This window comes from Gopherus evgoodei, chromosome 3 (assembly GCF_007399415.2).
Source record: "Gopherus evgoodei ecotype Sinaloan lineage chromosome 3, rGopEvg1_v1.p, whole genome shotgun sequence".
NCBI classification, from domain to species: Eukaryota; Metazoa; Chordata; order Testudines; family Testudinidae; genus Gopherus; species Gopherus evgoodei.
Window position 1 is genome coordinate 114,665,388 of NC_044324.1, and position 26,406 is coordinate 114,691,793.

Below are 26,406 nucleotides of genomic sequence, written 5' to 3' on the forward strand. Positions count from 1 at the left end.
TCCCGTTTGTCATCCTTCCATTATCCCTAAGCTCTTCATTAGCCTTATTAAAGACTGAGGCAAAGTACTTATTTAGATATTGGGCCATGCCTAGGTTATCCTTAACCTCCATTCCATCCTCAGTGTTTAGTGGTCCCACTTCTTCTTTCTTTGTTTTCTTCTTATTTATATGGCTATAGAACCTTTTACTATTGGTTTTAATTCCCTTTGCAAGGTCCAACTCTACATAGCTTTTAGCCTTTCTCACTTTATCCCTACATGTTCTAACCTCACTAAGGTAGCTTTTCTTGCTAATCCCACCCTTCTTCCACTCCTTGTAGGCTTTCTGCTTTTTCTTAATCACCTCTCTGAGATCCTTGCTCATCCAGCTTTGTCTACAACTCCTGCCTATGTTTTTTTTCCCCTTTCTTGGGATGCAGGCTTCTGATAGTTTCTGCAGCTGCGACTTAAAGTAATTCCAGGCCTCCTCCGCATTTAGATCCACAAGTTCTTCAGTCCAATCCACTTCCCTAACTAATTTCCTTAATTCTTTAAAGTTAGCCCTTGAGAAGTCAAAAACCCTAGTCTCAGATCTATTTTTGTTTATCCTTCCATCTAGTTTGAACTGAATTAGCTCATGATCACTTGAACCAAGGTTGTCCCCTACAACCATTTCTCCTGTGAGGTCCTCACTACTTACCAAAACCAAATCTAAAATGGCATCCCCTCTTGTTGATTCTTCAACTACTTGGTGAAGAAATCCATCTGCTATCACATCCAGAAAAATCTGAGCCCTACTATTCTTGCTAGCACTTGTCCTCCAGTCTATATCTGGGAAGTTAAAGTCTCCCATGATCACACATTTCCCATTAGTGTTTACTTCATTAAAAACATTGAAGAGGTCTCTATCCATATCCAAATCAGATCCCGGCGGTCTGTAGCACACCCCAAGCACTATCTCAGGGGAGGCTCTAGTAGCTTTCTTTCCCAGTGTGATTTTTGCCCAGACAGACTCTGTCTTGTCCATTCCATATTGGTCAATTTATTGCTACATCATCTAGTGGAGAGCAAGTTGCCTGAAAGACTGTATGGAACGTCCTCTTACCTTGTCCTCTTCTATTCTCTGCTTTCGTTTTTCCTCTACTGCAGCTCGTCTTTTCTCTTCTTTTAGCCTCTGTTCTTCTAACTTCTTTTTGCGTTCCTCCAGGTGTTTTTCATAATGCTGCCGTGCCCTCTCTTCTTTTTCTAACCAGAGTGATTCTCTTGCAGCTAAAAGAAAAGTAGACATAAAATGTAAATATTCTGTACCATTTAGAATTGTAACACACAGCCTAGGCTGCTCATGATTGGTTGCACTTACCAACTTGTTTTTAAAAAATCATACATATGTCCCAACCAAGCTTTATTAAATGCCCACAGTACATTTACCTAGACTGCACACTAACCTGTGTGCTCATACTTCAATTACTGTATAATATCAACATCAGAATCGGAAATAATGAAACTGAGGTCTCAGAAAATTTGACTTATGCAAATGATTCCATGCCACTTTAAAATTCCCAAACTAATATTCATATTGTGTCCCACACTTAGAGGCAATCCCTATTACTGTTTCATACACTGGGCCTCACCATAGGCAAAAAAACTATGCTCAGCTGCATTAAGTTGCAAAAGTGAAACTGTAAAAGCAACAGGCCTTTGTTTATCTAAAAGCCTCAGGTGATAACACTTCACAATAAAGCTAAGTTTGACATAGGTTCCATGCAAAGCTACAGATCACTCTAGATGTGAGAAGCAAATTCATGCAATTTAAACATGTGATAAATGTAGACTGAGTTCTCTGTTTCAATAAATGATGAAACCAGGCTAATTTGGTGTGGTTTCAGATTACATTGTTAATATTTCCAACAACTCTACTCATGATTCCCACTAGCAATAAATAATGAAGGTGCGAGATTCAATTCGATAATAATACATGATAATTTTCTGCATCCATTCAATTCTAAAAGAATATTAACTCCAATCACCTGCTCACTGTTTATCTACCTGCAGGATAACAGGAGAGTTAATATAGTACTCCAGTATATTCAGGGCCGGTACAAGGATGTTTCGCACCCTAGGCGAAACTTCCACCTTGCGCCCTCCCCTGTCCCCGAGCCCCCTCCGAAGTGCCCCCCCTAGCGGCAGCCCCCCCCTTCCACCCTGAAGCACCCTCCCCCTGCAGCAGCTTCCCACCCCCACCCTCCGCCCTGAGGCACCCTCCCCCTGCAGCAGCTTCCCACCCCCACCCTCCACCCAGAGGCGCCCTCCCCCTGCAGCAGCTTCCCACCCCCCATCCTCCGCCCTAAGGCACCCCCTTGCCCCAGCTCACTCCTGCCCCACCTCCACCTCGAGCACGCTGTTGCTGCTTCACTTCTCCCGCCTCCCAGGCTTGTGACGCCAATCAGCTTAGGCACCGCAAGCCTGGGAGGTGGGAGAAGTGAAGCGGCCATGGCGAGCTTGGGGAGGAGGCGGGATAGGGGTGAGCTGGGGCAGGGAGTTCCCCTGCATGCTGCCCCTCCCCCCCGTTACTTGCTGCAAGGGGCCCTCCCCGCGCTCCCCTGTCCCAGCTCCCTCCGCCGAAATGCCAGCGGTGACCAGGGCAGCCGAAGATCCGGCTGTCGCGGTCATTGCTGAAGAAAATGCCGCCCCCACCAAATCTTAGTGCCCTAGGCGACTGCCTAGGTCACCTAAATGGTTGCAACAGCCCTGAGTATAACAAAGTGGTTGGCATCGCAGTCTTAGGACCTCATCTAATTCCTCCTGACTTCAGTGGGAGCTGGACTGGCCCTTAATGATCAGATCTATGTCAACAGCTACCTGTTATTCTATGAGGTAACAAATTAGACATTGGAGAATCAGGAACTAAGGTGACCATGCCTTAACTTGTTACATATCACTGGTCTTGGAAAGTCCTCAACAGCTTGTTTCAGACGTGTTCACTGAACCGAATGTGCAATGGAATTGAACTTAACTCTGCACAATCAACTGCCTGTTCATATTTGTCCCATCCAGAATGTAGGCCCAAAATGGGGTCTGCTTTAAACTGTTACAATCTGAGAAGAATGGACTTTTCCTACAGCTGTCATGAAAGTTACAGATCCCAGGATTTCCATTTGCTTATTTTTTAAATATCCATGACATTTGACAGTTTCAGAACTTTCTGTATATTGATGAGCACGTATGCGTATGTCTGCGTGTGTCTGTACATGAAGGTAATACTGCAACAAATGTTATTGATAATTGTGTGGGAGGCTCATAAAGAGTAGGAGCTCACTGATAACATGGAGGCAACCCACTGAGCTGTCAGAAAGAGCTTTAATTTCCCAGGGGGTTAGGAGGTTCTCCTTCTATGTTAGAAAAGACAATTTTTAAATGTAATTAAAAGTGTCTGCCCAAAAGTTTGTCCCAGGATGGTAATGCGACACATACCTTATTATTTTTGTTAGTTACAAACACATACCAAAAGAAAAAATAAAAACTATTTACAAGTTCAAAACAGCTGTGACTTTTGATTGTTATAATTCTATTACTTTTGCTCGTCACCACCATCTCCCTGAGAGTTTTCCGAGAACTGCCAGCAACAAATCATGTTTGCATTCTAAACTTTGTGTGCACGCGCAGGTTTATTCTCCCTCCTCCTCAAGATCTACAGCTAACAAATATATTGTTTAAGTACGTTTCAGTCCTGGAGTCTGTGCTGGATGAAAACAGCTTTCCCATGTCAGCTTTTCAAACACTGCAGAGAAAAATGGGTGGCACCTTCTTTTAAACATATAATCTCACTGTATATGCAAAATAGTAGGGACTGTTTTGAATAGGAATGATATTTGCTCAACTGTCACAAGCAATCAGATCATTCTACTGCAAGGATGAGGTCAAAAACATAGCAAGTCAAGAATAGAAATTGTACAAAGACATTTAAACTGGAATAATTTAATCTACAGCTGTGAGATGAACATTGATATCAACAGGCTCAAAAAATATCTAACACTTGTAGATGCAAAATAGCATACAAGACTCAGCAGAATACCAATCTGCAGGACATAAAAATATATTCTTTTTCTATACTAGCTTGGATCTCTGGGTTGGAAGAAGCAGTTGAATAGCAGCGTAGCAAGAGTGGATAACTCACAGACCAACAAGCTCAATTATCTTTACTGCAGTCTTTGGACATAACAGAAGGTATGCAAAAATAGACCTACGAATACATTATATCTTAACTCAACACAGAGGAAACAGTTGCTATTGTAATGAGTACATTTAATCTGGCACATTTTTGAGATATGTGGGTTTAGCCACCTGTATGTAGTTTCTTCACAGGCTTGAGGGTCTCATGAACAGATTCTAATAAGAATCGAAGACATGAAGCCACATTTTGTCTCTGAGTTTAACTATCTATGGTATATATATATAGGGCCAATCTCCGTAATATCTAAGTGCACATCAATAGGGTGGAGTTAATATCTTTAATTCTTACAAACTGATCTACTTCAAATAATCTTGACAGTTGGACAGCATCTGGGAAAGAAAACCGTCCTGTCATGAGCCTTCCAGTAGGCTAAGACAAGACACTTGTGGGACACAGCGTGTAGGCATTTGTCTAAACTCCTCTGGAAAAAAAAATCTGATTCTGAAATAGGGAGAAAAAAATAATAATGGAGTAAATACTCCAGCCCCTTTCTCCTCCCCAAGATGAACAGACGTCTTTGCTGGTTGACTTCAACATTGACATTCACTGACGTCAAAGGACCACCTAAGAGAGAGTTTCTTCTGTTTGTACTGACAAGCTTATTAACAGGCCCTGATGAAGAATGTCTCATCTGGATAGATAAGTGCTCAGAGTACAGAATGGCTCATTAGACCCTGAAGCCATGTCCACAAGAAGTAGTATGGAACAATTAAGATGGTTATCCTGGATTCTCTGAGCTTTTACAGATGACTCTTGTGTTCACTTATTCCAAGGTCTGTCATGGCTCCCTGTCTTTTTCTCTATCATATTCAATTTCCGTTCCTCATCTTCAAAGCCCTGTACAATTCTGCTTTGGACTACTTGTAGTCCACATCTCTGTCAATGCCTACTGCCCCCTCTTCTAAGCCATACTCTGCTACCTACTTCTAGCTTAGCGTGATTTTACTCTGAAAACTGTTCATACAAAACCAGCATAAGAGTTGGAAGTAGGATGCTGGGAGTGCTGCAGCATCCCCTACCCTGAAGTGGTTTCCATCATATACAGGGTTTACAGTTTGGTTCCATGGCTCTCAGCCCCTCCCACTCCACAAATTGTTCCAGCACCCCTGAAAATCACTATCATATTACTCACTAAATTGGATCTGTTGTGGATTCAGAGTCATACTGGCTTACTTTACTGACAAATCTCAGTATTTCTGTTTTTATTTGTTAACAGTGAAAAGCCAACACAGTTAAGAGACACCAAACTAGATGCTATTCCTTCTTGACTCAACAACAGAATAATTACTAAATTGTATACAGCTCTGCAAACTCACCAAAGGCAATGAGGATACATAGGTATTATTATGGGCATAATTTGGAGATTGTGGAGTTGCACAGGTGTCATTAAGGGCACAATTGGGCCTGCATAACTGTTGTTACTGGGGAGGACACACAAGACAGAAGTAACTTATCCTGACCCTAGGAAGCCAGGTTGAGTTTGTAGGACTGACAGAAAATCTTTTCAAACTAAACATGTCTGAACTGGAAATCACTGAGACACGATAACAGGGACCACCACAGTGCAATTTTAACAGTCATTTTTTCCTATTTCAATGATAATTTTGTCTTCTCTTGGCCTAAATTCATTGTTTTTAATGCTGTCCTGTAATAACGGGAATGCAACGTTCCATTTACATCCTCAGTCCGTAAATCACTTCTTGTAACTCATTACTTCTAGTGAAGCTGTTACTCTTTACTTTAGAGTCAGAGACTTCCACTGTCTCCCCTACTTTTAGGTCTCACTTCTATTGCAGTAGTGCTTAGATGCCCCACTCAGAGATGTTATAGCTAAACAGAAGTTATGGGTTAGATGCAGGAATTACTGGGTGAGCTTCTTGAGCCTGTTATGCAGGAAGTCAAACTAGAAGATCAGAATAGTCTCTTTTGACATCAAAATCTATAAACCCAAGATCATTGTTCTGTACAAATACTTATGAAGTCAAACCCTGGCTACAGCATTTACAATCGAAGATGGCAAGGGTTTGGAGGGACACAATCAAAATATTACATACATTTATATTTTTTAATATGAACAAACAAGTATACATGAACTAGTTCTGATTGCCCCTTTCAACCTATCGTTAAGTAGTTGTCTAATTACTTGCTGATGTCACAGAAGAAATGGGTCTTGAGAAATGGTCTGAAGGAAGACAGGAGGAGTTCCTTATTCTTATTCTAAAAGAGAACTGGAATTTATGGAGATGCATACAAAACAAAAACAAATTATTCAATCTTTATTTGTTATAAACTTGAGTTTCTCTTGCTGTCCAATTAAGAGAGAAGCTAGATTCTTTCCTTCTCATGCATTGCTGTGTGACTGCACTGTGTCTAATTTAGACTGAGATCGCCACAAGAGAAAGATTTTGATATATATTTCTGTACAGTACCTTGTTGCTTATGGTATTATATAAATAAATAAATAAATAAGATAATCCATTCGCTTGCTCTGCAATTCTTGAACAAGTTGAAGAACCTCAGCAGTACCAGGATTCAAAATCTGAGTTCAAGTGGCTCATTTTCACCACTGTTTCAAAGCTTTTGCACACATCAGATGGAAACCTACCTGAATTAAGCTTCTATTCTCCTTGGAACGTGGCAAAGATTTTAAAAAGCACTTAGAGAACTTAGAAGTACAACTCCCATTTGAAAGTTCCATCTCTTCCTGCCTGTGTTGGCTTTCATTCAATCAGCATTTAAAGATAGGCTTCCAACTGCGTGCTAACAAGAGACTTTCACGGCTTTCAAGATCAGTTGGCTCATCCCTTGTGCCTGGAGGTTGTTTACAATGGCAACACAATGTGCATTGTTTGAGAGAGAGAACTTGAATTTGGTATTCTTGAAAGTACTTCTGCAAGGCCAAGAAAGTTAATGGAGGGGGAGAACCTTGCCAATGTCTCTAGGACATTACTTGGTACCTTAGCTCCATCATGTGAATAAGTCATAGTGGCAGTAGTCTGGGTTATCCTGTATGTGTATCCTTTCAGGCTCAGATTCACAGAAAAAATGAGGATCATGGGAGAAGGAAGAAGTTTGTCTTTGGACATGTTTACCTAGATGTTCCCACTAAAATACATATTAAACTAAATAAATGTAGCTTTTGTGAAGAGGAGAAAAAAATACTTCAGAGCGAGGCAGAAAATGATGGATAATTGTCCTTTAAGAGTGAAGCAGGAGTAGTCCTCCTTCCCCAGTACGATTTTAGGCAGATAACTAGACTTCCTGAGGATACTTTTTGTTTATGGAGGTTGTAGTAAGAAAACTGGTCAGCTGTGATCTGTAGGGAGAGTAAGGGAAATGATGTATTTGAACTTTTAAGTTATGTTTTCTGGGAGCCAGAGGCTGAAAAAAAATTTCTGTGAAGTCTTGGGGTAAAGCCTCCACTACCATATACACTTTCCAGCCACTGCTGGGTGGACACTGAGAATTCCCATTCATCTTGCTAGCAACACTATCACTTGCCTCTGCCCCTAGGGATAGGGCATTTAAACAACAGAATATGTAAAATCTTAGAAGATATAACAAAACTCAAAGATCACAATAATTCTTATAACAATTCTCAGGGCTGAAAAGTCACCAAATGAAAGAAACATACATTAGCAGCAACTACTTATAGCTGGGGTGGCCCAACCACAGCTCATAAGCCACCTGTGGCTCTTTTACAGTTAAAATGAGGCTTGCGGGGCCCCCCACACCCTCCCCCGCATTCTCTACCTAGCAGACAGGGGAGGGGAGGGGAGTTTGGGACTTCTGCCCTGTGGTGGTGGTGGGGGGGGGAGGCATGGGGTCTAGGGGCTTCTGCCCGAAACAACTGGTGCCTGCTGAGAGTGAAAGGGGCACAATTGAAAGGTTCGCCCACTCCAACAGCTTGAGTCATGTTCCCCCCAGGCACACGCCCCTCTTACCCTCAGCGGCCGCTTCCTGCAGCTCCCAGGTGTTATCTCTACGCAGAGCTGGGAGTTGCAGGGAGGGGCCACTGCTTTAGCTCCATTGGGAGAAGCAGCAACAAAAGTAGTGGCTCCCCCTGCAGCTCCCAGCTGTTTGCTGCTGCGTCTCCCCACAGTCGCAGCTCCCAGCTTGCCAACTCCAGCAGCTGCCATGCAGGGAGGGTGCCTGGTGGGGTTCAGGGCTTCAGCGGGAGTGGGGCTGAAGCCCCGAGCCCTGGCAGGTGCATCTCAGCTCTCAAACTTCTGAAGACTGTCATATGCGGCTCAAAGGGTCAGTAAGTTTGGCCACCCCTGGATAATAGGTTATGAAGGTAGGGCTTGAGGGCACATAAAAATGAGAGTTCAGAATAATATAAGGAAATTACAACTACAGTGGACAAAAACAACCTTTTAAACCAACAACTAAAAAGCCACCTCTTTCCACTAACCACAAAACCCCCAAATCCTCAGAAAACAAATGGCTTCTTCATTTTAATAGGAAGTTTGCTGATTGTAGGTTTGCCTTGTCAATTGTGGGTGTAAGTGCTAGGTTTTGTAATTTACATTAAATTACTCTTAGAAAACAATTATCCTCATGTTTGCATATACCCACACTTTTTTCCCACAACAGGCTCAATCTATTCCTACTTCTAAATAAACCTATTAATTCTTTAGCAGTGATTGTTCCTAAATTAACTCTCATTAGCACCAGAATAACATTGTCTCAACTGCTTTCACTCCTTCCTGGATGTGTAAAGGAAATTTTTTACAAGAAGACAAGGCTAAATTTTCTGTATCTCAGCTAAAATTAAATATATACTCCCCCCGCCCCCACGGAAAGAAATACTTATCTAGAAACACATATAGAGATGCATATTCATATTTCAAGGCATGCAAAAATTAACAACATTTCAAAGCTTAATTAGATTTTCCTTTTTTTTTTTTTCCCCCATTTCACATAAAGACTTCTCACAAACTTCTTTCCATAGCACCCTGGGTAGAAGTGCACAGTTTGCACTCTAGTGTAAGAATTAGACACATTTACACATCAATTACATTTAGACTTTGATTGGCAGTGTATGAGATCATGTCACAAATATTGGTCCCCTTCAGAGAAAGTTTCATGATCCTGATTCCATCAAGCAATGCTTATATGTTGAAAAAATAGCTGTGGAATCTTTTATGTTGAATCCAGAGGGGAAAAAACAAACAAACCTGCACTGAAGACTACACCAAACTAATGGATAAGGTAGAATGATCAAGTCATATGATACAAGGCTGCAAGGTAAGAACATAAAAGCATGACTCAAAGGTTGAGGAAGTTATTAATAGATATTGCCTGCATGCAAACCAGTATAACTATACTAGACTATACACAGGAACACAATTGGACCATTATTCTTCCTTCTAACCCTTCTCTCCTCCAATATTGACAAACACTATCATATTCACAGGAGAACAATGTCTCTATGTTTGCACCTGCCTTTTTTAGGGGTCAAAAGGATGTTTTGTAGTTTAGCTGAATGTTTAGTGTATTTAAATTTGGTTGAAGTAGTACCACCCCTCTCACAGCCCCTCTAAAATGACCTATCAAATACAAAAAGTATGTGAACACAGCATTAAAGCTGTGACAGAAAATGACAAATCCCAGAAACTCACATATTTGTGTACTTTGTTCTGAAGTTATAGCATAATAGAATGAAGGAAAACTGTCAGCCAACATGTTTGTCTTAAAGGGATACTGTCAGTTTGAACCAAGTCAGTTCTACCAGAGTGACCTAATTTCATTTTGGTGCTGTTACCTTACTCCTAAATCACCTGCACTTTTTATTTATTTATTTTAAACTGTTGGTTTCTGTTAATGTTTTGCTTACCTGCTGTTTGGAAAGATGCACACAGACAACAGAGTGTGCATATACTCAGCAGGGGCATTGGGGGCAGGGTGCGTGTGGAGGAGTGGGCATGTGAGGGCTCATAGCTTCCATAAACTGCACGAAGGAAGCAGTGGGAAACAAAAACCAGTATCCCCTGTCCTCTGAGCTTCTCAGGTCCCCACCACCCACTTAGTCTGGACTTCTTTTCCCCTGGCTCTGGCACAAATAGGGTGGGGCCTGCTGCCTCCCAACTGAAATGTCTGGCTCTTGGTTTGCCACTGATGCAGAGGCAGGGCAATCTACGGCTGTCTTTTCCAATATTTCCTGTTGTGGTGGCCATCTTAGATGAGCAGATTATTTGAGTGGAAATTCTCTAGCATTCAGTATTTTCCTAGTTTGCTATCGATTCTGACTTTACAGATTGACACTAGCTAAAGCCTTCTCCTCTTCACAGAATTTCAACTTAACTCAGCTGTCAAAAAACTTGGTTCTTTGTCTCCTAGACGCTGATCACCTTTCTGTGACATTAACAATAAAATGCATCACTGTTTCTTTAACTGTGGCTAAAAATAGGTAAATTTCATCAGCCATCAAAATGGCTGGCTGGCTGATTTAAAGGTGAACTTCAAAGTTGTAATTAGAGCTGATTTAATGTCAGATGCATATGCTGAATGCTCCCCACTAACCAAGCTGTGGGGGGGGGGGGACGACGGACACATCACAGAAATATTTAAACTCAATTAAAAAAATATTTTCTTCTCTCAGAAATCCTCCTGGCACTTCCTGCTCCTTTGACCATACCCCAGAATGAATCATTCTCTAATGTCACTGCTACCTAGTTTCAATGAGGCTTCTGATTTTAGTGATGTTGGAGAATGGCACATTTTTAGAAGCTGCAGTGAAGTAGGACATGTCAGGAGTAATTCCCAGATGGAATACTATTTTTAAAAAATTAACAGAGCCTGGCTAGTGGAGGCCTATATTTCCAGGCTTATCTCACTTTTAATTCCTCTTTGCAATTTACATCTTTGTATACACAGAAGAAATAATGGTCCAGATCCTGCAGTATGCTGCAGCATTTTGCACTCACCTCCCACCACAGTGCTGCTCTACAATTGGCAGATTGTCATTATCATTTGGATTGTGGTAGTGCCTAGGAGTCACAGTCATGGACCAGAGCCCTATTGTGCTAGGCACTGTACAAATACAAAACAAAAAAAGATATGCGCTCTCTCTCTCTCTCAATCTTCTGGCCCTGTGTAGAAGGATCCTTTGATGGATCAGAGCTGGTCTGGATCCTACACCAAACCCTCATTCTAGTCTCTGGCACAGGGGGCATGGCCAGAGCATGGGGGCTGTTGGTAACTGGTATGGATAAGAATAGCATTCAGGATGCTTTTGTTTATGCCAGAGACTGGCCTAGTGCTGGGGCAGCCCCATGATTAGGAGAATGCAAAGATGGCTTTGTGCTCCCCCTCCTCAGGTGCACCAGGTACTTCATGGCTATAGTGAAGTATTCAGATCATAAGTAGTATAAGGGGGACGAAGGTTGGGGAGGGATTTAACTTTGTACAGTCTTACTGAAAGAATACCAGGTCTGCTCATTATTAATCCTCCCTTTTTATTGTACCAAAACAATAATCACCACTGATCAGCAGCTCAAAAAACCTTACCCCTGTATCTGTACGACAAGAGGGTATAATTAACAATGTTATGGCAACACAATATTTACCGTGCCAATGGTGTTTCTGGTATTCCCCACATTAAGAATAAGAAATGCAATACATACTGCAATACATTTATGAGCTGTAAGCAGTACAATGTCCAGGTTTTAATGGCACCAACTGGTTTGAAACTTAGACACATCCTCTAGAACGCAGACTTACAAATGTTTTTCTTGTTTATCATTTCATTACAAAATTAATTCAAATAAAATAATAATGATGCTAGCTTTTGCTGATGGGGCCAGAAAACAGCCCACTTAGCGGCCCTTGGTTGGAAGGAAAGTAGTTGCGATAAAACAGGATTAGTACCGACCTAGGAACACTGCAGTCAAAATATGGAGAGATGTAGGATTCTGTCTGCCACTGGATGAAAAGAAATATTAAAGGAATACTGACAAGTTAAAATCATTGTAAAGAACTTTCTTTACCTGTGCTATACCACCACCTGAGAGTATTATAATCAAAAGACTTTTAAAAATCCAATTCACTTTCAGTTTGGATGCTGATGTTCAGTTTCATTTTTTTATATGCACTGCTGTAGCCATGTTGGTCTCAAGGTAGTAGAGAGACAACATGGGTGAACGAATGCCTTTTACTGGACCAACTTGTGTTGTTGAGAGACTTGAAAAAGAGCTCTGCATAAGCTTGAAAGCTTGTCTCTCTCACCAACAGAAGTTGGTCCAATAAAAGCCATAACTCTCACCCACTTTGCCACTTTTGTTTCTAGTCCATTTCATTTCCATATGCTCAATATAGCAAAGTTTGGGTTATAGACACCAACTGGAAGAGAATTATTTTTGTTTAAAACCAACTGTTAGAAATTTCGAGCCAAATTTGAGTAGATTATGTTCCACTAATGTATTATTTTCTCAAATAACCAAAATACACAAAATAAAAGATCTTAAATTTGCATAATCACGTGTGTGTTCTATCAAGGTGACACACACATACAAATGGTATTTAGGCATATTTTAAAGAAAAAAGCATACTCATCCAATGGACAGCGGCACTGTTCCAGTCAATTGGTTAGAAACAACCTTCTGTTTTATAAAAGTTCAGTTATATTAATTGCATAAATGTGGAGTTTGGAAAAATGCTAGCCGAAACATCGCAGAATGAAACAGTTTAATAAAAAGCAGAAAAGACACAACAGATGACAGAGCCAACCAAGATGATTATTTATAAAGTAAGCAAAAATAATGAGATCATGTAACACTTTGTTGGAGTGCCCAGAGCTGTGAGTCACCATGATATCTCCCAGCTCAGTGAGAGAGACAGATTTCCAGGTGCTAAACTGGGTGTAAATGCCCTGACACTAGTCTTTTAGCCACCCCTACAGTCTCCTCTGGCAGAGACATCCTTAAGATTTATGGGGCCCTATGCAGTATTGTTAAACTGGTGCCCCTATGCCCGACAGCAGCCTGGGCTTGCATGTGCATTTTAGGTAAGGGTGGTCTTTTCAAGGATTTATTTAAAAATTTTTTTTTTGAAGATCCACGCATTTAAGGCTAAAGATGAATAATCAAACAGTGCATCTAAAAATCTAAGCAAGGATTTTTTAGAGATGTGATTTTATAATCTTCAGCAACACACTAATGAAATATTTTTAAAGCAAATTTTAAACTAAGGTCCTGTAGACTGACATGTTCTGAGTAAATATTGCAGTCATGCACAACTGGTTTTGTCAGTAAATTCAAAAACTGAAAGTATATACCTGGGGGTTGGCAAATGCCTCTTAAATGGCTTCATTACCACTTGCATGGCTCTTCAACAGTTTCAATGTTGTGCTAATAGGTCTGGCAGGCTGGAGGCTTTTTCATTCTTAACTTACTAGATCCCTTACTTACTTGTCTACACTGGCACTTTACAGTGCTGCAATTTTCTTGCTCGGGGCGTGAAAAAAAAACACTCCCCTGAGCACTACAAGTTTCAGCGCTGTAAAGTGCCAGTGTAGACAGTGTACAAGCACTAGGAGCTTCGCCCCTCGTGGAGGTGGATTTTTTAGAGCACTGGGAGAGTGCTCTCTCCCAGTGCTATGTCGCAACCACACAAGCCATGTTAAAGCACTGACGTGCTCACCAGGCTGCAGCGGCCAGCTGTGGCTTGAGACTAAGGCCATGTCTACATCTAAAATTTTGCAGCGCTGGTTGTTACAGCTGTATTAGTACAGCTGTATAGGGCCAGCGCTGCAGAGTGGCCACACTTACAGCAACCAGCGCTGCAAGTGGTGTTAGATGTGGCCACACTGCAGCGCTGTTGGGCGGCTTCAAGGGGGGTTCGGGGAACGCGAGAGCAAACCGGGAAAGGAGACCAGCTTCGCCGCGGTTTGCTCTCGCGTTCCCCGAACCACCCTGCAAATCGCCGGGAAGAAGACCTGCTTGCTCGGGGGTTCGGGGAACGAGAGAGCAAACCGGGGAAGGAGACCAGCTTCGCCGCGGTTTGCTCTCGCGTTCCCCGAACCACTCTGCAAACCGCAGGGAAGGAGACCTGCTTGTTCGGGGAACGAGAGAGCAAACCGGGAAAGGAGACCAGCTTCGCCGCGGTTTGCTCTCGCGTTCCCGGAACCACCCAGCAAACCTCAGGGAAGGAGACCTGCTTGCTCGGGGTTCGGGGAACGCGAGAGCAAGCTGGGGAAGGAGACCAGCTTGATTACCAGAGGCTTCCTCAGGTATGCTGGGATACCTGCTTATTCCACGGAGGTCAAGAAAAGCGCTGGTAAGTGTCTATACTTGATTACCAGCGCTGGATCACCAGCGCTGGATCCTCTACACCCGAGACAAAACGGGAGTACGGCCAGCGCTGCAAACAGTGAGTTGCAGCGCTGGTGGTGCCCTGCAGATGTGTACACCTCCTAAGTTGCAGCGCTGTAACTCCCTCACCAGCGCTGCAACTTTCTGATGTAGACAAGCCCTCAGAGATAGAAAAGCATTTATACTTTTATCCAGGACAGTCAAGCTTTCACTCTGATTGCAGTAGCACATATAGAGTTGGCCATTATATCTCAAGGAAGACTATAGTTGTCACAATAGGGTACAGAACTACCAAAATGCTTGAAACTCAGAGATAGAAAAGATTTATTAGAGCCTTAAATCCCAAGGAAAGGGCAGGATATTATCCCCTGATAAATAACATTTAAGATACTAAATTGATACCTCACTGATCTTAGCAGAGGAGAGTGAACAAGTTAGATTAGTTCTCATTAGGAGACTGACTGAAGGTGACCTCCTGTAATTCAAATTGCTAAAAATATAAAGGCAATTGATAAATCATATAGAAAACTGCTAATATTGTTCCTTGGCTTATTAAACTAGGAAATAATTTACCTTGTGGCAGAAAGTTCTGAATGCCATTTTAAAAACCCTTGACAGCTACAGGGACTAAATCTTTTAGCTCTAGGAAAATGGTTTTGTTTTTCTTTTCTTCAGCAACAATAATACAATGGAGTATAATGCCGTGGTATAAATAAAATCCCAATTCCAGTTTGCAGTAAGAGCTAAACACATTACATAACTTCTCTCCTATTGGAAGTTGCATAATGATTTAAGACATCTCTTTGCTCAGATTCATAGGATACAAGTAACGACTCATCTAGGTTTTGCATTGAGAAATGCAGCCTGTTTGCCAGCACAGAAGTTATGGCTTTGTTGTAATGTAACACACAAATATCAACATTCAAAGACTGTGGTCCAATAGGCAGCTTCTAAATAATAATATTGATGGACGCATATACAGATGAAAGCAAAATGCCTCTTCCAATTTACTTGTAAACTCAACACAATGTTTCATGAAAAAATACACAAGACACTCATCCATTGCTGGGGTATGCTGAGCTCTCCATTTGGGAAAGAAGCAATTCCACATCAATTTATAAAATGCCACATCAAAAAAGCATTGTTGTATGTCATGCTCAAAATGAAACATTCCTCAACACAAAGCAATTTAAAATGTCATTTCAGGAACACATGTTCATTTGTAAGCAGCTGGGAAGCCAGAGTTCAGAAACAGTAGAGGAAAACACCTGCTTTTTTCCCAGAATGGGGCAAAGTCTGGTTAATAGGAAGGATGGGGTAACATCCCAGCCCCAATGCAAATAAACTGGAGAGATGGAAATCTCATGGATGGCAAACACACAGAGATCAATCTCAGATTGTCTTCTGTCCCCACGCACTTAGCCGGGCACACATTCAATCTGGTGACCAGTGTAGGAGTAGGTTTAGGAGATGTCACAAATCTACTGTCTGGCTAGATTTTCCTTCAAGCAGAAACAGAGGCTTGGGGGGGGGGGGGTCTGACCCAAAGCAACTGAAGAAAAAATTCAGTTTAGTTCAAACAGAAAACAGAAAAACGTGAAAAAAATTCAATTCTGAAACACATGGTGTTTCCCAGCTCTGCAGCTATGAGCCTGGAAGCCATGAGAACATCACCCGAAGCCAGGGTTCTCAGGGCTTCTAGGCTCACAGCTGTGGAGCCAGGAGCCAAGCCCCACCTAGAGTCAGTGCTCCTAATACTTCCCAACTTCCTGTCATTGAGCTGAGTGCCTGGAAGTCCAGAGAGCCATAGCTGGAGCTGGATCCCCTAGGGCTGTCAGGACTGCCAGGCTCCTGGCTCCACAGCAGAGTGTCTGAAAATCCTGGAAGCCCAGGCATGGTGGGTCTGTCCCAGAGCTTTGGACCATGGAATCAGTGGGGTCTCCGGGAGCTCACCAGGAATCCCTGCAGGATTCTCATGGGTCGAACATTTCAAGCCCATCAAATCAGCATTTCACTGGAAAATTTGGCTCAGCTCTACTCCTGAATCCAGAATGAGAAGGAGAAAGACAGTCAAGCTGCAAGACTAACACGATGACAGTTTAGTGAAACTACAGACCTTTGTTCTCCTCAGTCATCTATACTCTGACTCCAAAGCTCTCCGCTTTCCTAAACCCTCACAGATCACCATGATCCACTGACAAACTACAGCAGATAAAAAGGAAAGGTAAAAAGCTAGAACAAAACTGATTCCAATTCTGACTGACAACATCTATCTAAACAATAACATATGATGATCACTCCAGCATCCAAGCATTTGGAATATCTGCAATAGAACAAGGAGTTCTTGCAAGCCTAGTGTATCCACCAGAATTTGGCAGGATCCAAAAGGACCACCCTCTTACGTAACATAACATATCAGCAAAATCATGGTTGGCTTAAGTTTTTTGTCAATGCCAGGTTGGACTATTACTGTTTCTCACTTCCCCTAGGGCAGACCAAAAAACCTCCATTTTACTCGTAAACTCCAGCTTGTACAGCATGAAAGCAGTCATCTAAAAAAAGAGAGAGAGTCCTTCTTTGACACAAATCTAAGAACAATGAATCACCATACTGTATCTAGCCAATCTTCCATTTGGTCCAGTATCCTATTCTCACAGTGGCAAATACCAGTTATTTAGAGAAAGGTCAAGAAATATTATAGTGCACAATTATAGAACAAGCTGCCCTTAAGATTTTTATTTTTTGTAAATTAGCAGTTCGCTTATGACCAGGTGCAGCAGGATTTACAGGTGGTTTTTTTTAAAATTCTCATCTAAAGCGTGGATGTTCTCAATGCCCTTTTAAACATCCAGTATTAATTGAATCCTATGAAATTTTTGTCCCAAATACTATCTTACAACAAGTGCCACATGCTGGATTTATGCATGTGGAAGAAAGTGTAATAAAGTATTTGCTTTTATTGGTTTCAATCCTGTTGTCTTTCACATTCACTGAATGTCTTGTTCTTATTCCTTCCAATTTGCAGCCTGGAAGGGGGATTTTCCATCTCAATATATAGGCTGAGAGTGCGAGTGCTTGAACACTTAACTATAACATTTCTATTGAAATGGTAAAGTATTTGGTGAAGTTGCTGAATCATGCTGGACTCTTTTCAGACTTCAGGTGCACAAAGCATTTCTTAGGCATTTAAAGTGCTTTTGGAAAAGTTGAGCAGAAGATGTAAAAGCAATTCACAGCAGCTGATACATGGATTCTGCCTGGGAAAGTCAGGCTTTTCTTCTGTCTTCAGCAACATGAAGGAGAGTGTGTTTGACCCATTTTTCTAAAATGTAGTGACCGGAATGGCATTAGGACAACCTGAGGCTCTTGTAGGGCCTTCTGCAGGATACCTAGAATCAAACTGATGAAAGTGCATGCTTTGTTCAGAGCTTGAAATGTTAGGTTCAGCTCTATATTACATAATAAGTGCTGAAAGTGCAGTTCTACTCTGAATGTTGCATGTATATAAAAATGACGTCATGGGTGGGCTTTCATCATGATTGTGACTTAATGACTTCCAGATGAATTTTGCTCATCTTGCTAATTTGAAAGATGGGGTTTCCAACTGCCACAACTGCAAACTCAATCTGAGATCTGAGAGTGAGTCTGTTTTCTCTCTGGTTTGTACATCCTCACCATAACTAAATAATTCTGCCCTCTGTTACATTTGTGCAAATCCCATTGCTTTCTGTGCAGAGGTAAATACAGTCACTTAGGTGTGAATGAGGGCAGAATTTGGCCTTGAATCTGTAATTTAGTAATCCTGTCCATGATACACAAGGCAGGCAGGCAGGCAGTAGTAATTTTGTATATTTTACACACACCCACCCATACCCCTGAGCTGTTTCACTGTGCGCATTAATAGCTGATTGATGAATGGCACTGCTGCTAAAAGTCTCATTTCTGTCCTCCTTAACTGAAAGATCATTGACCATAATATTGGGCTTTGAAAATTCAGGTGAATTCTGTAAACAGGAAAATCTTCCGGATATAATCAGAGTGCAGAAGATACTTCCATCTGAGAAAGACAAGTCTTGCATAATCCAGCAAATATACAGCATTTTGATGTCTCTTAAAGGAACACTGTCAACTTGAAAAACCACATTCCTATCTGAAAATCTGTACCTACTATTGTTACGAGCAACACAAAGATTACTATAAGAGAAACAGTCTTTTTTCAGTTTACTTTGTGCCTTTATTGCATTTATTTTGATTTGACATAAGAACACAAAGAAGCCTACCTAATGCCTATATGTGCCTTGCCCAACAATTAAAATCACAATCCAGGCAAAACAACAAAAATTAAAATCACAATCCATGCAAAACCAGAACAAAAATAGCAACACTCTTTCAATACTGCCAACCCCAAGCATTCAAAAACCATGTCAGGCCCCCAAAATGATGAATCGCATAAAAATCATAACATTGTTGAAACAACAATAAAATGTGTATTTTTATTTTCCTTCTGGTGTCTGAGTCTTCAGCATGACCTTGGGTTACATTTTTAGGCTTTTCTCTGTAACCATAAGAGCTAGAAACTTACTTTAAAAAAAAAAAAGAAATCTGAGATTGTCCTCTTATAGGAGAGCTTTAAGAAGAGTACAAGATATTGTGAGACTTGCAATAAAAGCATGAGTTGGCAAAAACCTTTTTTCATTTTTACTGTTTGCTTGACACGCTGTGGACAGGGGCAGATCCAGCTTTTTTGTTGCCCCAAGCAGCGAAGAAAAAGAAAAAAAAAAAAGAAAAACTCGATTGAGCTGCTGCCAAAGTGCCGCTGAAGATGGAGAGGGAGTGAAGGACCTGCCGCCAAATTGCCGCTGCAGACCCGGATGTGCTGCCCCAGCAATGAATGGACTGTGGCCCCTTTCTATTGGCTGCTCCAGGCACCTGCTTCCTTTGCTGGTGCCTGAAGCTGGCCCTGGCTGTGGCACTTCTTGGCTCTGGCACCAGCCTGAGGACAAAATCTCACACTCTGTCCTTGAGGCAGCTCACTTGCATGCACATCTCTAGTTAGGCCCTGCAAGTGGACGTTTACCAGTCACAGCAGCAGCAAAGCAAACTGAAAAGGCAACAGACAAACGCATACAAGAGAAGAAAGGGATAGGAACTGAAGGAATGGATCTGCGCACATTTGGGGGTGCTTCTTTGGGCCTGTCCACTCTGATTTGCTGGAAAGACCATTCTGAAAATCATCAGGGGAGCAAGAAAAACAACAAAAGACCTTGTCAGTTGATGATCTGGACCAGCATGTGTTCCCTCTTTCCCTAGTTTTTGAGATTCTCAATGCTTTTGTACAGACTAAAGTGTTTTCTTTTCCAGTGTTTGAAATTCTAATTAAGCCTTACATTAATATTAGTTGATCATTATAATACAGGAACAGCCATCAGAGAGAATTTGTTCTGTTGTATGTGACATAGGATCTGATTTTCCTCTTACCCCAGTTTTACTCAGGTGATTTCAATGCAGGTACTCCTAATTTCCACCAGGCTCAGAGGAGAATCAGACTTATAGTTTGTCTAAGCTACTGCCTTATTAATCCTCTCAATTATGCAGCCTGGCAACTGATTTCTAGTTCCAGTTTTTGAGATTCTAAATGAGCCCTTCCCATATCTGATAACCAGCCATGATGAAAACAGGTAGGTCAACTATATACATTTTATGTTAAGTGGAGGAAGGGGAAAAGATTCATTGTATTACCAAAATATGAGGCTAAAATTTTAAAATACAAAATAACTTTGAAAATAGTTTTGATGTTACCTTGAAAGGCAATGTATCCCTCATTGTATCAAAACAAGGCTGTGATGTTCCTTAAACTGTACAAACAACTGAATATTTTTAAACATATACACTGCTTTAATACTCTCTTACAACTACTTCTTCTGTTTCTTTTTCTTCCTAAGCTGTGGGCTGTCTCTAACCTCCCTCTTGACAAAAGAAATCAGTACTGCGGCCTAGGACGTATAGACTGGATTTTGACTTTTCTTATGAAAGAAAAATCTTGTTACTGAGGAAAGAATGAAGACTCTGTTGTTTTATCAACACCTCTGAGAGCGATTGCTTAGATAGATATCCAAAAATAGGAGCAGAATGGAGAATGTAGAAGCTTGACAGATGACTATTCTATCCCAAATAGGTTCTTACACCATACTCATCACTATAGTATCTGCACCTTCCAGAAGCGCATTAAGCAACATGACTACCATCTGTCATGTGTTTGTTCTCTCCTCCTCTCTCCAGAGGGAGAAAAGTGTGTAGTGGAGTGTCTTGTCTGCTGTTTAATACATGTGTTGCTATGCATTTATGTTACAGAAAGCAAGGTTACAGAAATATGTCTTAGGCCAGAAGGTGGTGAGGTTTCTGAAGTTCCTTCACAAGGCTGTGATGTTCCTTAAACTGTACAAACAACTGAATATTTTTAGTTCCTGTGGGAGTTCATCCCACAATCTTGGATTGGCCCAAGAAAGTTCTGTTGCCCACACAGATGCGTTTAACTCTTACTGTACAGAGTTCCCATGTGCCAGGGGAACATAATTATTCACCATGGTCTTCATAGCCCAGAGCTTTAGGAAGTATTTTAGATATTTTGAACTCAAGGCCTGGAGCACCTTGAAGATAAGAACCGAGACCTTGAACTTGATTTGAAATTCTGCTGTGCTTGAAGTAGCCTGTGTTGCTGAGGAGACACACTGAAGCCAACTAGAGATGGATCCATCTAATTGTTCTTGCTTTTTCCTTTGTCTTTGTTCCTTTTTTATTCTGCCTGTCATTCTGTATGCCATAACTTAAGACCATAAGCTTGACCATACTGGCTCAAATCAATGGTCCATCTAGCCCAGTATCCTTTCTCTGATAGTGGCCAGAGCCAGATGCTTCTGACAGTTGGAGGTTTAGGGACATACAGAGCATGGAGTTGAATCCCTGAACATTTTGGCTAATAACCATTGATGGACCGATCCTCCATGAATTTATTTAATTATTTTTTAATCCATTTATAATGTTCGTCTTCACAACATCCCATGGCAACAAGTTCCACATGTGTCGTGTGAAGAAGTATTTCCTTTTGTTTGTTTAAAGCCGAATTTAACCAAGTGATTCCTAGTTCTTGTGTTATGAGAAGGAGTAAATAACACTTCCTTATTTACTTTCTCTGCACCAGTCATAATTTAATAGACCTCTATCATATCCCCCCTTAATCATCTCTTTTCTAAAGAGAAAATCCCACTCCTTTTAATCTCTTCTCTGATGAAAGTTTTTCCATCCCCCTAATCATGTTCATTGCCCTTCTCTGTAACTTTTCCAATTCTAATACATTTTTTTTTGAGATAGGACAATCAGAACTGCCTGCAGTATTCCAGGTGTGGGCGTATAATGGATTTATATAGCAGCATAATGATATTTTCTGTTTTATTATCTCTTTCCTAATGGTTCCTAACATTCTGTTAGCTCTTTTAAGTTCTACTGCATACTGAGTGGATGTTTTCAGAGAACTATCCACAATGACTCCAAGATCTGTCTCTTGAGTGGTAACAGCTAATTTAGAACCCATCATTTTGCATGTATAGTTGGGATTATGTTTCCCAATATGCATTACTTTGCATGTATCAATGTTGCATTTCATCTGCCATTTTGTTGCCCAGTCACCCAGTTTAGCGAGATCCATTTGTAAATCTTCACAATCAGCTTTGGACTTAACAATTTTAAGAAACTGTGTATCATCTGCAAATTTTGTCATCTCACTGTTCACCCCTTTTTCTAGATCGTTTATGAATATGTTGAACAGCACTGGTCCCAGTACAGACCATTGGGTAACTCTACTATTTACCTCTCTCCGTTGTGAAAACTGTCTGTCTATTCCTACTCTGTTTCCTCTCTTTTAACCAGTCAATGATCTATAAAACGACTTTCTCTCTCATCCCATAACTGCTTAGTATGCTTAACAGCTTTTGATGAGGAACTTAGTAAAAAGCTTTCAGAAAATCCAAATACACTATATGTCTGTTGATTCCCTCAAAGAATTCTAATTGAATTTGGAAAGGCATGATGATTTCCCTTTACAAAAGCTGAGTTGACTCTTCCCCAACAGGTCATGTTTATCTACATCTAATAATTTTGTTCTTTGCTATAGTTCCAACAAGCTGCTACAGAAGTTAGGCTTACCGGCCAAAATGAACAGTTGCAATTATGCTTACTAGTTTAAAAAGAGAGTTACTCTAATTAAATTGTGAAAGGATTATAGAATTATGTTTTCCATCCCTCTTGCTAAGCAGAAAATCAAGGTCTTTGCATCTAAAATGAGCAGTGCTCAAAGTCAGCTAAAGGCCACATTTCCACACAACTCTCTCTTTAAAAAAAGCTACTTGAAAGACGGTATATTCTGATTTAGTGTGTGGTTTTATAGCTCAATAGTCCACAGAGACAGATCAGAGTTCTCATGCTCTGTTTGTGAAAAGAAAAATATATTTCTCCAATAGAAACACAGCTATTAAATGTCAGCACCTGGAGCCAGGGAGCCAGGCACCACGGACACATCTTGCACACTGGCCATCTACCAACCTTACAGTTCTGCTGCAGACCTTCAAGAGCGGCTGCAGAGTAATTTAGGTTTAATTTACCAAATGTAACCAACAACAAAGACTAAGTAATTAGGAATGCATTGCTTAGCCAGTTGCTGGGGTGACATTTGATCAAAGAGGATGAGACTATTGCCAAACTCTTCATGTGTAAGTTCCCCTGGATATAGTTAGGCATGCTTCTAGGAAGTCTCTCCATCAAAGAGAGGAGAACAGGAAGAAACCCAAAGTTAGTGAACAGAAGGCAGCTAACAGGCTAAGGTGATCCACCTGGTCCTAACATTGCACCAGGAAAAACGCCTTCAATGTTCAGCAGACACAGAAGCACTATCAAACTATTGCTTCAGATGCTGCTATTGTAACTAATTGTTCCCTTTGTCTTTTACTGTCTCATTGTCATCACTGATGTCATGATATCCTATGGCAGCAGCCTGGAGGGAGTGGGCTTATTTACACAGCTCCAGTAATGTGACTGTCTGGGTAAATCAAATCCGTCACACTCAGCAATGCTTACATTAACAATAGGGTACTGTTTGGAGACGAAAACTTGCATCATAGGGCACTGGAGTTGGTCCCCAGCTCAAAGAGACATACTCACACTAGCTCTGATTGAGCCAGCATGCTAAAAGCAGGGTACAGCGGCAGTAGTGAGTAAGGCTAGCTGCTAAGACTGTGTGCTTGTCAGAGACACTGGGTACATGCTCTGGGTAGCTAGCGCCTCCCCATTTGTGCTGCCACAACTAGATTCTGTTTTTAGAGCACTAGCTCAGTGACAGCTAGTGAGAGTATTATCTCGAACTGGGAATCACAACCCCAGCTCCAAGTGAAGATATACCCTTACTGTGTGGCTGCTATTCCTGCTACTGCTACAGCGGCTGTGTGTTCGCGCAATTGTGTATATCCTTTCTTGGCTAAACTCTGCCCGTTTTTTTGACTCTGCTGTAAATTGGTGTTTGCTATGAAAGGCTTTTTTGTGTGCCCCCTGCCTGGCCTAAATTCCAGCATAGCTCCCTGCAGTCCCCTCTTGTTTAACACCAAGCTGAGAAAAATCCTGGCTCTTGATTTTATTTGGACTTTCATTTGCTAGGCCCAATCCTGAGCACCTGCAAATTCCTGAGCGTCTGTGAACGTAATGGGAGCTGTGGGTGCTCAATGCTGCTCAAGATAAAGGCTTTTTTTTTTTGGTTTTTTTTTTTTTTTTTTTAACAAGAGAGGGAGCATGTCAGAGGTCAGCAGGGTACCGGACTACATATATGCAATTTCCAAAAAAGCACAGACTGTCTCTTGTACCTGCATTTAATGCCTCAGACAACGGATTATGTGGTGTGCAACAGTTTATCTATATACCCTGATATGAACATACCAGAGAACTAAGTTTTCAGACATTACACTAGCCCTCTCCCCGCTCACTACCACCAAAAATGAATGACACGCTGCCATTCAAGAATTCATGACCACCACATTTGAATTGGCTTTTCACTTTTTTTCTATGCATAAATGAGAAAAAGATAAGCAACTTCTTTTTGTCAGGTGCAAAATCCTCTGGAATGAAATGGCAAAACATTTTGCCACTTTTGCATGGACCTAAAAATTTATTCTTATATTTTTCTAAAAACTTTTAGATTTCACAGCTATCACTGAGTTTCATTTAGCAGAGAAAAACATGAAATGCAGAAACTTACAGAAAAAAAATTATCCACTGAACACTGACAACAGGCTGCTTTAAAAAAATGGGTCAATACATGGAACTGTTATTAGCCATACAAATCTTTATTAATCTTTTTACCTTTATAATATATGAATGGGCCAAATTCAGTTCTCATTTACACTATTGTAAACATGGAGTAACACCATCGAGATTAGCGTTCTAAACGAGAGCCAAATTTGGGACAATATGCAATGGGTGAAATTGAGACTAGCACAAGGCCTGTGCACCACTTAAGCTCCATTTTGATGACTTCAGTGGTGTGACTTTACCCTCACGGAAATAAGAAATGATTTAAAAGAAAAAGTGTGATTTATTATTAGAAATCTTGTGTAAGCAAAATACAGAGATTATAGCCTATCATTTGTTTTGCTATCCTACATCAAGATAAAAAATAGCTGCTTATCAATTAACCTTGGTGTAAATATTTATCTGGATAGTCAGGTTATGAGTACTGTGCATGCACACATTATTACTTTAATGTCATGAACAGATGCAATCAATAAGTAGAAAAAATCTGATCACGTAAAAGAGAAATAAAAACCACAACGATATCTAAAATTCAATCTACACATGGACATAATTTGCTATGATGTTTTATGTACAACACAGGACTGTGTTCAACATACAGTATTAGGAAAAATTCTGCTCTAAGTCTGGAGAACCTCCACAGAAGAAATTGGTGAAGCCCTTTTCACTTATACTGATATAAATGAGAGCAGAATTTGGCCCATTTAGTTCAATATTATAAAGAGCTTTAAGACACATATAATAGGATAAGTAATAGGATAATACCAGAATATGCATGATACCAGGTCTACCCTCAAAATGTAATGAAATGTCTAAAAGAACAATACTGCATATTTAATTACATGATTTTTCCTTATGCTGCTAGGGATAGCATATTGTACTATTAGTATTGTACAAAAAAGTACAATCCTGAAAATTATAGCTGCTAAACAACATTATATCTCACCTAACTGCTTTTCCAGTTCCTCTCTCCGTATCCTAGCAAGCCGTTGTCTGTCATCAACTTTTAGTACAGGTGGATGGTCTGCAATGACAAAAAACAAACACAAAATCAGGGAGATTAAGATCTTATATTAGAAAATGCAAGTTTACTAGAACAGCAACCACTACATACAATGGTAGCTATAATGGCAGTCTCAAACATAAAATCCAGTGTCTCCAGAAATCCCTCATATTAAAGCAAGACTATCTATTTAGCATAAGTGTGAACCCATTCTAATTATATCAAGGTGAAAAGAATCAACATAAATGCTCACTGAAAAATCTAGGGTAAAGTGGCAACCCTGATCCCTCTAGCAAGGTTGGCTGTTCTTGCTACAACAAGCTAGATTTTTTTTTTTTAAGATCTTTATAACTTAGAGACTTTAAAAATCACTTTGGAGTCAACTTTGGTTCTTTTTTTGTGTGGGTACAGTATGAAAAAAATTATCAATTTATCTCAAGGAAGAAATACAGTAAGATTCTGTATAGTAATGGGGACATTTCTGGAATTTTAAAAAATAATGGGAGATTCAGCGGAGCTTAACTTTAACCATG

General features: G+C 40.8%; 1 protein-coding gene across 7 annotated transcripts in view; it reads right to left on the reverse strand.

Annotated features, from left to right (window-relative positions):
• The window catches only part of MAP7 (microtubule associated protein 7), a 190,596-nt gene that overhangs the window by 52,319 nt on the left and 111,871 nt on the right, over window positions 1-26,406 (reverse strand). For all 7 annotated transcript variants that reach the window (XM_030556397.1, XM_030556396.1, XM_030556393.1 and 4 more), the window contains exons 3-4: window positions 25,817-25,894; window positions 1,085-1,248 (exon numbers count right to left, since the gene is read on the reverse strand). In XM_030556397.1, the coding sequence (XP_030412257.1) occupies window positions 1,085-1,248; window positions 25,817-25,894 (242 nt within the window). The remainder of the gene's footprint in view (window positions 1-1,084; window positions 1,249-25,816; window positions 25,895-26,406) is intronic.